The 14,180-nt window shown below is 41.8% G+C and overlaps 1 protein-coding gene across 3 annotated transcripts in view; it reads right to left on the reverse strand.

Annotated features, from left to right (window-relative positions):
- LOC132815304 (adenosine deaminase-like) overlaps positions 1 to 14,180 on the reverse strand; it is a 63,599-nt gene that overhangs the window by 2,709 nt on the left and 46,710 nt on the right. For all 3 annotated transcript variants that reach the window (XM_060824151.1, XM_060824150.1, XM_060824149.1), the window contains 3 exons: positions 8,864 to 8,965; positions 8,703 to 8,770; positions 236 to 365 (listed from right to left, as the gene is read on the reverse strand). In XM_060824151.1, the coding sequence (XP_060680134.1) occupies positions 236 to 365; positions 8,703 to 8,770; positions 8,864 to 8,965 (300 nt within the window). The remainder of the gene's footprint in view (positions 1 to 235; positions 366 to 8,702; positions 8,771 to 8,863; positions 8,966 to 14,180) is intronic.

Raw genomic sequence — 14,180 nt, forward strand, 5'->3', positions numbered from 1 at the left:
GAGGGGTACCATTCTACATCAGGCATGGGGCAAGGCAAAGGAGCAGGTCACCATGAATTACCATGGAGTTCATGGAGACCCGCTAAGGGTGATTTAATCCATTTTATCCACCTTTTAGCCAACACAGCTAAATTACTTCCAGTCTAGTCTTTATTTTTGCTCTTATATTCCTGAATTAAGTCAAGTAGTGAACCTACAAATAGGTAAGGAATAGAATTAACAGCTTCCTGCTTACCATTTCCATGAAATCTCCTTCCGTAAAGTTCATGTATTCTGCAGCTATGTTATAATCAGTGTAAATTGTTGAACCAAAAATCAATGGATCATCTGTATTGAGCGAAAAGTTGGCTTTATCTTTCTTGAATCTGTAATATAAATGCAACTCTGTTCATTAATAATGATGACTTTATTAATTATTTGCTAACAGATGAGTTCATCTCTTTGTGAGCTACTACATTTGGATAGCACCAGGGTAGAATATCACTTGACAATATTTCTTTACAATTCTATGCTAAGAATGTTAGCATTGTGCTTTTGTGTGACAGCTGTTCAGTGTCCTAGTTGCTTCCATCTACCCTTACTTTAAATTACTTAAAACTCTTGACTGGATCTCAGGCTTAAAATGAATATTTGAGGTCCATGCTAATTTTTTTTTGTGGAAGAGGGTTCCATGCTTTCTTCATTCTTCATGTGAAAAAAAATGTTTCCCTACCTTCATTTGGAAATGGGCTGGGTCTAGTTTCAGGGTTATAACCAAGACTAACTTAAGCAGCAGAAGGAGTTGCTTTTCACCTACTCTATCAATTCATGTAGAGGAAACATTATTAAAGGGAGCTACTTGGTCTAGTGGTAGCACTGTAGAGGTTTCACCTATCCCATTTTCAAAATTATGTATTATGGTATGACCTACCACTTCCAGAGGGGAGTCTCACTCATGTGAAATATTTTTCAGGAAGGTGTGCAGTGACAAGTTTGCAATTTTCTGTATATGACTGGATAAAATATCAGTGATTTCACTGTCATGATTTCCTCAGCTGTACTGCCAGTAAATTTAGCTTCCTGTGAGGAACACTAGATTCTAACATTCCAAAATATGAAAATAAGGTCCTAATATGATCCAAAAAAAAGAGGAAAAATATAGCATTTGAAATCATATTGAATCAAGAAAACGAGGTTACATTGTGAAGAGGTTGAGGAGCCAAGTGAGAAAGTAGCTATACCAGGATACATAAAAGACAATAACAAAATCTTCCCAGCTTGCTTGGCAGCCTGATAATGTGAATGAGCTGGGCTGACTATTTTAATATTTCTGTGCATATGGAATGGGAAGGAATAAATGTTTTAATGTTATAAACAGACATCAGGTTTGAATGTTAGCTCCAATGATGTTTAAAGCAAATAACACATACAAAACTCTTTCAAAAGCAACTGCTAATGCTGGAAATATGAAAGAACAATTCACAAGTTAATAAGCTAAAGGAACGGAATTAGACCATTCAGCCCATCAGGCTGCTCATTCATTCGATGATGGCTGGTATGCCCCTCAGCCCCATTTTCCTGTCTTCAGGAAAAATGCTCAGCAGGTCAGACATCATCTGTAGCATGAGAAAGGCTAGTTTAAACTGAAGGTGACCTACTGTCAGAACTGCAAAAGCTTAGAAAAATGCAAGTGCAAGCTGCAGGAAAAATGGGAGAGGAGGAATGGGAAGAGCAAAAGGGAAATCCTAGATTACATGGATCAAATGCACCTCAAGGATCTGTGCTGTGTACACTGCTCTTCTTCATTTATAGAAATGATTTGGATATGAAAATAAAAGGTATAGTTAGTAAGTTTTCAGATGACACCAAAATTGGAGGTGCATTGGACAGCAAAGAAGGTCACCTCAGATTACAATAGGATCTTGACCAGATGGGCCAATGGGCTGAGGAGTCGAGTTTAATTCACCTGCAGAATGTGGCAGGTGAGAGAAATGACACATGACACATGTCTCCGCTGGCTACATCTGCGGGAAGTGCACCCAACTCCAGCTCCTTGAAAACCGTGTTAGGGAATTGGAGCTGGAGCTGAATGAACTGCAGATCATTTGGGAAGCTGAGGGGGTAATTGAGAGAAGTTACCAGCAGTTAGTCACTCCTGAGGCTCAGGATAAGGATAGATGGGTTACAGTCAGGGGGAGGAAAGGGGACAGACAGACAGTGCAGAGATCCCCTGTGGACATTCCACTCAGCAATAAGTATATCATTTTGGATACTGCTGGGGTGGATGACCTACCAGAGGAAAGCCATAGTGGTCAGTTCTCTGTCACTGAGCCTGACACTGTGGCCCAGAAGGGAAGGGGGCAGAACAGAAAAGCGCTAGTGGTAGGAGACTCGATGGTTAGGAGAATTGACAGGAGATTTTGTGGTCAGGATTGGGATTCCCAGAAGGTATGTTGGCCTCCCTGGTGCCAGGGTCAGGGATGTCTCTGATCGGGTGTACAAGATTCTGAAAGGGGAGGGTAAACAGCCAGGCGGCACGGTGGCACAGTGGTTAGCATGGGCGGCACGGTGGCACAGTGGTTAGCACTGCTGCCTCACAGCGCCTGAAGACCCGGGTTCAATTCCCGACTCAGGCGACTGACTGTGTGGAGTTTGCACGTTCTCCCCGTGTCTGCGTGGGTTTCCTCCGGGTGCTCCGGTTTCCTCCCACAGTCCAAAGATGTGCGGGTCAGGTGAATTGGCCATGCTAAATTGCCCGTAGTGTTAGGTAAGGGGTAATGTAGGGGTATGGGTGGGTTTCGCTTCGGCGGGTCGGTGTGGACTTGTTGAGCCGAAGGGCCTGTTTCCACACTGTAAGTCTAATCTAATCTAATCTAATCTAAGTCTAATCTAAATCGTGTTACATATTGGCACCGATGATATAGCCAGGAAAAGGATTGAGGATATAAAAAGTGATTTCAGGGAGTTAGGGTGGAAGCTGCAGAACAGGACTAACAGAGTAGTAGTCTCGGGTTTACTATCGGTGCCACGAGATAGTGAGGCGAGGAACAGGGAGCGGGCGCAGCTTAACACATGGCTGCACAGCTGGTGTAGGAGGGAGGGCTTCAGATATGTAGATAATTGGGATGCCTTCTGGGTGGAAGGTTTGCTCAAGTGGTTCAGTAGGGCTTAAACTAGCATGGCAGGGGGGTGGGAACCTGAGCTATATACCGGTGGTGAGAGTTGATGGAGATGAGGCAATAGCAAGAGGTAGCACAGCCAGTTGGAAAGAATTTCCTGGGAAAGAACCAAGGGATCGGTTAAAGTGTGTTGCATTAAAGCAAGGAGTATCAGGAATAAAAGTGATGAGCTTAGAGCATGGATCAGTACCTGGTGCTATGATGTGGTGGCCATAACAGAGACGTGGGTTTCTCAGGGACAGGAATGGTTGCTGGATGTTCCAGGGTTTAGAACATTTAAAAAGAATAGGGAGGGGGGAAAAGGAGACGGGGGTGTAGCACTACTAATCAGAGAAGCTATCACAGCTTCAGAAGTTACCATTGTCGAGGAGGGTCTGCCTACTGAGTCAGTATGGGTGGAAATTAGGAACAGTAAAGGAGCAGTCACCTCATTAGGGTTTTACTACAGGCCCCCCAATAGCAGCAGGAAGATTGAAGAAAGCATAGGTCGGCAGATTTTGGAAAAGTGTGAATGTAGTAGGGTAGTTGTAATGGGTGACTTTAACTTTCCCAATATTGATTGGAACCTCCTTCAAGCAGATGGTTTGGAAGGAGCTGTTTTTGTAAGGTGTGTTCAGGAGGGTTTCCTAACTCAGTACATTGACAGGCCAATGAGGGGAGAGGCCATTTTGGATTTGGTGCTCGGCATGAGCCGGGGCAAGTGTCAGATCTTGCGGTGGGAGAGCATTTTGGTGATCACAGCTGCCTCACATTCTACATAGCTATGGAGAAGGAGAGAAGCAGGCACAATGGGAGGATATTTAATTGGGGAAAAGGAAACTATGATGCTATCAGACGTGAGTTGGGAAGCATGGACTGGGAGCAATTGTTCTATGGAAAGGGCACTATAGACATGTGGAGACTATTTAAGGAACAGTTATTGCGAGTGATGCATATATGTGTTCCTCTGAGACAGGCAAGAAGGGGTAAGATAAAGGAACCTTGGATGACGAGAGCAGAGGAGCTTCAACTCAAAAGAAAGAAGGCAGCTTATGTAAGGTGGAGGAAGCAAGGGTCTTGCTCAGCTCTAGAGGATTACAGGCAGGTGAGGAAGGAGCTCAAAAATGATCTGAGGAGAGCCAGGAGGGGGCATGAAAAAGGCTTGGCAGGAAGGATTAGGGTGAATCCAAAGGCATTTTACCTGTATGTGAGGAATAAGGGAATGATCAAAGAAAGAGTAGGGCCGATCAGGGATAGCATAGGGAACTTATGTATCGAGTCTGATGAGGTAGGGGAAGCCGTAAATGTGTTTTTTGCTTCTGTCTTTATTAAAGAAAAGGACCTTGTAGTCAATGAAACCATTGAGGAGCAGGTAAGCATGCTGGAATGGATAGAGATTGAGGAAGCTGATGTGTTGAAAATTTTGACAAACATTAAGATTGACAAGTCGCCAGGGCCAGACCAGATTTGTCCTCGGCTGCTTTGGGAAGTGATAAATGTGATTGCTTTGCCGCTTGCGAAGATCTTTGCATCCTCGCTCTCCACCGGAGTCGTACCTGAGGACTGGAGGGAGACAGATGTAATTCCTCTCTTCAAGAAAGGAAATAGGGAAATCCCCGGCAATTACAGACCAGTCAGTCTCATATCTGTTGTCTGCAAGGTGTTAGAAAGGATTCTGAGGGATAGGATTTATGACCATCTGGAAGAGCATGGCTTGATTAAATTCAGTCAGCACAGCTTTGTGAGGAGCAGGTCATGCCTCACAAATCTTATTGAGTTCTTTGAGGATGTTACTAGACAAGTTGATGAGGGTCAAGCGGTGGATGTGGTGTATATAGGCTTCAGCAAGGCATTTGATAAGGTTCCCCATGGTAGGCTCATTCAGAAGGTCAGGGGGAATGGGATACAGGGAAAGTTAGCTGTCTGGATACAGAATTGGCTGGTCAACAGAAGACAGCGAGTGGTAGTGGAAGGAAAGTATTCTGTCTGGAAGTCAGTGGTGAGTGGTGTTCCACAGGGGTCTGTTCTAGGTCCTCTACTCTTTGTAATTTTTATTAATGACTTGGATGAGGGGATTGAAGGATGGGTCAGCAAATTTGCAGACGACACAAAGGTTGGAGGTGTCGTTGAGAGTATCGAGGACTGTTGAAGGCTGCAACGGGACATTGACAGGATGCAGAGATGGCCTGAGAGGTGGCAGATGGAGTTCAACCTGGATAAATGTGAAGTGATGCATTTTGGAAGGTCAAACACGAAAGCTGAGTACAGGATTAAAGTCAGGATTCTTGGCAGTGAGGAGGAACAGCAGGATCTTGGTGCGCAGGTACATAGATCCCTTAAAATTGCCATCCAAGTGGACAGGGTTGTTAAGAAAGCATATGGTGTTTTGGCTTTCATTAACAGGGGGATTGAGTTTAAGAGCCGTGAGATCTTGTTGCAGCTCTATAAAACTTCGGTTAGACCACACTTGGAATATTGTGTCCAGTTCTGGTTGCCCTATTATCGGACAGATGTGGATGTTTTTGAGAGGGTTCAGAGGAGGCTTACCAGGATGCTGCCTGGAATGGAGGGCTTATCTTACGAAGAGAGGTTGACTGAGCTTGGACTTTTCTCATTGGAAAAAAGAAGAAAATTGAGGTGTACAAGATAATGAAAGGCATAGATAGAGTTGATAGCCAGAGACATTTTCCCAGGGCAGAAGTTGTTAACACAAGGGGTCATTGTTTTAAGCTGTTTGGCGGAAAGTATAGAAGGGATGTCAGAAGTGGGTTCTTTAAGCAGAGAGTTGTGGAAGCGAGGTCATTGGGGATATTTAAGAGACTGCTGGACATGCATATGGTCACAGAAAGTTGAGGATTCGTACATTAGGTTTACATTAGGGTCAATGGTCGGCACAACATCGTGGGCTGAAGGACCTGTTCTGTGCTGTACTGTTCTATGTTCTATGTTCTATGTTCTATAATGCGAGGTGCTGCATTTTGGAAAGGCAAATCAGAGCAGGACTTATACACTTAATGTGAAGGTCCTGGGGAGTGTTGTTGTTCAAAAAGACCTTGGAGTACAGGTTCATAGCCCCTTGAAAGTAGAGTTGCAGGTTGATAGGATAGTGAAGAAGGCATTTGGTATGCTTGCCTTTATTGGTCAGTGCATTGTGTACAGGAATTGAGAGGTCATATTGTGGCTGTACAGGACATTGGTTAGGCCACTGTTGGAATACTGCATGCAATTCTGGTCTCCCTGCAATAAGAAGGATGTTGAGAAAATTGAACAGTTCAGAAAAGATTTACAAGGATGTTGCCAGGGTTGGAAAGTTTGAACTATAGGGAGAGGCTGAATAGACTGGGACTCTTTTCCTTGGAACGTCGGAGGCTGAAGGATGAGATTTATTAAGGCATGATGAGGTTTATAAAGCCTGGATAAGGTAAATAGACAAGGTCATTTCCCGGGGTGGGGGAGTCCAAAACAAGAAGACATAGGTTAAGATGAAAGGGGAAAGATTTAAAAGGAACCTAAGGGGCAGCTTTTTCATGCAGAGGGTGGTGCGTATATGGAATGAGCTGTCAGAAGAAGTGGTGGATGCTGATACAATTACAGTTTTTAAAAAGCATCTGGATAGGTATATGAATAGGACGGTTTTAGAGGGATATGGGCCAAATGCTGGCAAATGGGACTAGATTAATTTAAGATATCTGGTCAGCATGGGCAAGTTGTACTGAAGGGTCTGTTTCTGTGTTGTACATCTCTATGACTCTGTGACTCTAAATGACAACATGATTCATTGAGGAATCTGCTTTTCCCATTTATAAACGTTCTGTAGCTCAGTGTTTTGTTTCTTTACGTATTCTGTTGCCATCTCCTCTGCCTTGAACTATCATTGTTAAGTCAGTTAGCAAACCTGCATCTAATCTATTACTTTAATTTTTAAATTGGATGCATCAACTAGCAGACTGCATCCAGAGCAGAATGTTACATTTCTCTTGTTAGAGCTTATCTGTCAGTTTTATATGGAATAGAATTGCATTAGATTTCTGGCACAGAAACAGGACATTCACCCGAACCATTCTATTTGGATGTTCATGCTGTAGTGGACTTGTTTCCAAATTTTCTCATCTCAATCTCTCATTGTCACCATTCATTGCATTGTCCATCAAAAACTTGTGCAGTTTCTCCTTAGTGCCTCTGTATTATTTATTTCAACCATTCCCTATGAGAAACTATACCCAAGATGGTGCTGTAAGTGGCGACTTATAAACTTTTCACTGTACTCATTTGAGTACATGTGACAATAAAGCTAATTCAATTCAATTCAATTAATTCAATTCTGTGGCAACAAATTTCACATTCGCATAAATCTTTCGGCAAAGAAGTTTCTTCTGAATTCTCTATATATATTACAATAACGGCATCAAGTTATGCTGCTCCACATAACCGTTCTGTCTAAACATTTCATAATTCTGCAGGTCACCCCTTCGCCATCCCATTCAGGACAGCAAACACTCATGCTGTCAATTCTTCCCACACAATGCATTTTCAGCATTGCTTTTATAAATCTTCTCTGCACCCTCTCTTTATATCCTTCTAATGATATGGTGACCAGAAATATGTACAGTACTTTAAGTGTGGTCTGACCAAAGTTTTAGAAATTGTGGTTTTAATTCCAAACTCCTAATTGCAATATAAATTGTGAACTGCTTTGGAATCAGCGCTGATTCTGTGGAACACCACTTCCTACCTGTGCCATTCTGTAGAGCTATCCCTGCTCTATCTCTCTTGATGCCAGTTAGCAATCTATTCTTCCATTTGTCCCTGATTCCATATTCTCTAACTTTAAATGTTAGCCACATTATCAAAGGATTTTTGAAAATCCAGATGTGGCATGGTGGCTCAGTGGTTAGCACTGTTGCCTCGCCGTGCCAGGGACCCGCATTTGATTCCAGCCTTGGGCGACTGTTTGTGTGGAGTTTGCACATTCTCCCCATGTCTGTACAGGTTCCCTCCGTGAACTCCAGTTTCCTTCCACAATCCTAAGATATGTAGGTGAGGTGAATTGGCCATGCTAAATTGCTCATAGTGTTCAGGAATGTGTCAGTTAGGTGCATTAGTCAGGGATAAATAGAGGGTAGGGGAATGGGTCTGGGTGGGTCACTCTTCAGAAGGTCGGTGTGGACTTGTTGGGCCAAAGGGCCTGTTTCCACACTGGAGGGATTCTATGATCTACTGCTTTGTCAACACTGCCTCCTCAGAAAAAAATATGTTTGGTCAAACAAGTTATTGTACTTTGAAATCTACTATATTCTATTTGCCCTATTTGCTTTCCTACACAGATGTTAAGATGACTAGTCTATAATTTCCTGGATGTGTTCTGTCACCTCCTTAAATATGGGAATTAGATTATCTCCACCAGTTCTCAAGGGCAATACATTTTTAAACATGTTCTTTATTTTATTCTGTACACTCATTCAAAGCACTCAGAAAATAAGCAAGCCCTTGCCCTTTGAAAAACCTTTGAATATCATTAGTAAATGCTACATAATGTCAAATAATTGGCAGGTAAAAAGCACTTACGTGACAACTGGATGTTTTGTGAAATCAGGATCGCATGCTCCTGTGAGAACACTTGACTGGGGACATGCCTTTTATAAACATAAAAATATAAATAACAAAAGCATTCTTTCAAAAGCTATGAGATTTATTGTATTTTGAATTTCTTTAAGCATTATTTTTACCTCGATATGGATTTTCTTCTCTAGTATTTCCTTATAAAGTACAGGATCATTTATGATTGCGTATCCATGGCCAACTCTTTCAGACTTAAAAATTTCCAGAGCCTATCAAAGTAATAAATTTATAAAGATTAATAAATGTTACCAATCGGAATCTGAAAGAGATGAATATTCAGAATTGTTAAATCCATTCGGCATGGGATAGTTATGATAAATTGGGGAGTGTTCCTTAAAAGGGATAGGCAATGGAAAACATTTAAAGCCTGGATGGTGAAACTGCAATGATTATTCATTTCGGTCTGATATAAAAATAAAATGGGACATGTGACTTGGATATTGCTAATAATGGGACTTAGGGAAAGTATTAAATCCAAGGAAGATGTATACAAACTGGCCAAAAAATGCAGCAGACCTGAGGATTGGGAGCAGTTTAGAATTCAGCCAAGGAGGACAAAGGAATTGATTAAGAGGGTAAAAATAAAGTCTGAGCATAAGCTTGCAGGGAAGTTATAAACTGATGGTAAAAAGCTTCTCCGGGTATGTGAAGAGAAAAAGATTAGTGTAGATCCCTCCCCATCGGAAACAGGGCAAGTTATAATGGGGAACAAATAGGTGGTGGACCAATTAAATACACATCTTTGTTTAATCTTCACAAAGGAGGACAGAAACAATGTCCTGAAAATGTTGTGAACACAGTATTAGTAGGGAAATGGTGTTAGGGAAATTGAAGGGATTGAAAGCTGACAAATCCCTAGGTGAAAATGTGTTGCTGGAAAAGCGCAGCAGGTCAGGCAGCATCCTGAAGAAGGGCTTATGCCCGAAACGTCGATTCTCCTGTTCCTTGGATGCTGCCTGACTTGCTGCGCTTTTCCAGCAACACATTTTCAGCTCTGACCTCCAGCATCTGCAGTCCTCACTTTCTCCCTGACAAATCCCTAGGGCCTGGTAATCTGCATTACAGAGTAGTTGAGAAGTGGCCATAGAAATAAATTTATTCATTGGTGTTATCTTTCATTACTCTGGAGCAGTTTCTATGGATTGGAAGGTAGGTAATGTAACTCCATTTTCAAAAGAAAACATGAGGTTGAGTAAACAGGAAATTATAGACTGATTAGCTTCACATTGGCATTAGGAAAAATGCTAGAGGCTATAATAAATGATTTAACAGCACAGCACTTGGAAACCAGTGACAGGATCAGACAGTCAGATTGGATTAATGAAAGGGAGATCATGCTCAACAAATTTATTGGAATTTTTTGAGGATGTAATAATAGAGTTGATCAGGAGAACCAGTGGATGTGGTTTACATGGATTTTCAGGTGGTGTTCAATAAGGTGCCAAAGCAATTAGTATGTAAAATTAAAGCGTATGGGATTTGGGGGTGGCGTACTGATATGGACAGAAAACTGGCTGGCAGACGGTAAATAAGGCGGAGAAAAAATAGGTAATTTTCTACATGGCAGTCAGAGACCAGCAGGTACCACAGGGACCTGTGCTTGACTCCAGCTACTTACAATATGTATGATTGATTTAGATGAGGGAACAAAATTTGATGTGTTCACAAAGCTGGGTGGGAGGCAGGTGCAAAGATATGAGTAAGTTGAGTGAGTGGGAAAATGCACGGCAGATGAATTACACTGTGGGTAAATGTGACGTTTCCCACTTTGGTAGCAAAAACAGGAAGGCAGGTTATTATCTAAATGAAGGTAGAGTGGGAAAGATAGAGGTGCGATGTGGCCTGGGGACCTGAAAGGAAACATGCAGATGCAGCAGGTGGTAAAGAAGGTGAGGGGGACGTTGACCTTTGTTACAAAAGGATTTGAGTACAGAATCAGGGATAGTTTGATGCCAACATACAGAGTTCACAGTGGGAATATTGTGTGAAATTTTGATGTCTTTATCTGAGGAAAGGCATGCTGGCTACAGAGTGAGTGCAACAGAGGTTTTTCAGATGTATTCCTAGGGTGGCCGGACTGATATTGGTTAAGACTGGCGTGTAGGAGAAGGAGCAGGCATCCCATAGAAAGCTACACTTCTAGCAGGACTAGATAGGGTAGATGCATGAAGCATGTTCCCAATGACCTGGGAGTCAGAGCCAGAAAAGATAACGCATAGACCATTTACAACTGAAACGAACAAGAGAATTCTTCATCCAGAGAGCTGTGGGCTTATGGATTCTCTGCCATAGAAAAGCAATTGAAGCCAAAGCATTGAACATTTCAAAGAAGGAGTTAGATACAGTTCTCAGGGATGAAGGAGTCAAAGGGTATGGGGTGAAAGCAGGAATAGGGATGGATAATTGGCCATGATCACATTGAATAGCTAAGCAAGCTCTAATAGCCAAATAGGAGAAAGTGAGGTCTGCAGAAGCTGGAGATCAAAGTCGAAAATGTGTTGCTGGAAAAACACAGCAGGTCAGGCAGCATCCAAGAAGCAGGAGAATCAACGTTTTGGGCCAGAGCCCTTCCTGATGAAGGGCTCTGGCCCAAAACATTGATTCCCTTCCTTCTCGGATGCTGCTTGACCTGCTGTGTTTTTCCAGCAACACACTCTCGACTAATGGCCAAATAGCCTACTCCTGTTCCAATTTTATGTGTTAGAAATGCTATCTTAGATCACCTGCAATGTTCTAACTGCACAACCTAGTGAGAATTAGTGAAAGCTGAAGTAAACAATGAAATTGATCTTAATTGTTGCAACGAGGTAAATCCTTCGGCTAATTTTAATCAGCAATACAGAAAGGATTCACCCTGTGCTGTAATCTGTTAAATGTGAGAGGCAAAGAATTATCCCAGAGGTAAATATTTAAAGTAAAAATCAATAACTTTATTCTTTAAGTCCAATAGAGAATATTAAAACTAACAACTATTTACAGCTCCTTTCTCTAAACCTATCTTTTACCTCCCACTCTACAAAACTAGTCTGATAAAAAAAATCCCAATTAAGATCTACTTAAAAAAAAATCATATTTCAAACCCAGTCAACTTTGTTGGGATTCCTCTGTAGATTCTCTTCAGGTCAGTTTTGATGCTCTGTGGTGCAGACTCCCCACAGGCCGGTATGTCTCAGAGAGCTCTTGAGCTAGCAGCCTATATGTGTTGGTCTTTTCGCAGTTCTCTCTCTAGCTGTTCAAAATGTCAATTTTATACCCCAAACATTGGATTGTTTCATTGGCTTTAATATAATCAAAATACTAAATTCAAACTTGATTGGACTTTGGTATCTCAGGCATAATTTAAACTGATTGGACAAATTTGAATTTGTTTGTATCTCATGGCAACCCAACTACTCTATTTGTGTCAACCATGTGTTACATTGTCATCTTATTCAGAACGCATAGCGCAGTGTCGGGCAGTTTTGCTAGCTTTTCAACTCTCTTAAAGGTACAGTACCTTTAAACCTTCATAACATAATCATTTGAATTTTTTTCCTCATGTGACTATGATTTTAATCCCCAAATTGAAAAGTTGCAATTGAAATTTTACACTTTGTAGGTTATTCTTGGCATCCTTAGGTCCTTGTCCTTTCTTCCACGCACACTCTCACTGACAGGCAGACTGGTGAACCAATTCAATAGTTTAGGTTATTCAGCTCTCTCTGAGAATATAGGTAGTAGTACAGCTCATTCCTTTTTCACAATCATGTGTGAGATAATTCACGAGAGCTACGCATCTTAACCCTAGGGTGCTATATAAATATATTGTTGCTGCCTGCCCAGCCCCTGCCCCCATTTCTCATTCATTTAAAATTTGCGCATTTTCAATCCAGACTTAACTTTTGACAGGTCAAAAGAAAATAGAAACAAAGGCCTGAGAACCAATACTGTATATCTCTACATTCTAACTCCACTCTACTTCAAACAATTTTAACAATGGGTAGCAGGACAAACCTGAGAAGAGAGACAATAAACAAAAAGATGCTGAGCAGGAAGAATAGTTGCAGGAAACCAGGCAAGGCAGGGGATAGTACATGTACAGAAAATACAGCAGGTCAGGCAGCATCTGTGGAGAGAGGAAGGCAAGATTAGCGCTTTAGAGCAATATATTTTATTAAAAGTAGGTAAGTTTACAGGTGGGCAGCATTCAACGATTGATTTCTGACTAGGTGGAAATCAGAAGCTGATTAAATTGCAGGAGAAATAATGGTCTGTCATACGAAATAAAGAATGAAAGAAATACAGGTTGAATATTTGACCCAGAGCAGGGATAAACTGTTATAAGAATAGCAGTGGAGGATGGAAACATGGAAAGGTGAACAGAATTTGGAAGAAAGGTCGAGGAACACCAGTGTTCCTGAACACAAGGTATGGTCATGATTTCCCATAGCTGCATCGATCTTTTTATTTTCCTGCTCATGAAACAGGCAGCAGTGAAATTAGGTTCTAGGTGGAGTAGATGATCAGGGTTTCGAATTGATAGACCCAGATGTGACTGGTATCTCTGATTTGGCTGACTTGGTACTGCGACCAGACAGTCACAACATTTTCTAAGGATTAGGCAATTTATTGACTGCAACAAGTGAGTTTTTTGCCTCCATCCAGACACCAAACCAAGAACATGTGTCAGGCTGGTTTCCTGATGAAGGGAATGCATTGCTGCCAAATTTATTCCCTTTGAAAAGCCTGTCACATCACATGAACATTTCCGACACCCTGTGGGTAAATTCAAGAATTGTCAGAATCAGTGCATGAAGCCAACCGAGCTAACAAATTCCCTGATCACATCTAATTGAGTTAAATTTAGGAGTCAGTTCATGTCAATATAATGTTCTGGGGTCCCTGGTTTATGGAGGCTGAGAGGGAATAGTGGAGCACAGTTGCTGGCACAGTGTCGGTGGGGTGAACCTTGAAAGCTCAGAGACAGGGCATGACAGACCTCCTTATTTCTTTTCCCTCCTGTTTTCTTGTTCAGCAAGTGGCTGGTATGTAATGCTGCCACACTGCAATACTGTGGTCCTAGTCTCTATACCCAAATATCAATGGATAACTTCACAGTTGGGGTATCGCACAATAGGATGTTTTATGCAGACAGAACTCTATGTAGATAAAGGTACCTGCTATAGACAGTGGTCCATTTATTTTCTAATTAACCTGTACAGAGGTGATATGACACAGGCCTGGGGCATATGGGACTTGAACCCAGGCTTCCATGACTCAGAGGCAGGGACTGACCACTCTGACACATGGCCCTCACAAATACCATTGTAATTATCTGCATTCATTGAATCCATCCACGATTCTGAACCTTATGTGCATGCTCCAATTCACATGCATTATTAAAATCATTTAACTCACAGGCAAAACAAAGAACTGATTTTCTCA

The sequence above is a fragment of the Hemiscyllium ocellatum genome, chromosome 4, assembly GCF_020745735.1.
Source record: "Hemiscyllium ocellatum isolate sHemOce1 chromosome 4, sHemOce1.pat.X.cur, whole genome shotgun sequence".
Taxonomy (NCBI): Eukaryota; Metazoa; Chordata; class Chondrichthyes; order Orectolobiformes; family Hemiscylliidae; genus Hemiscyllium; species Hemiscyllium ocellatum.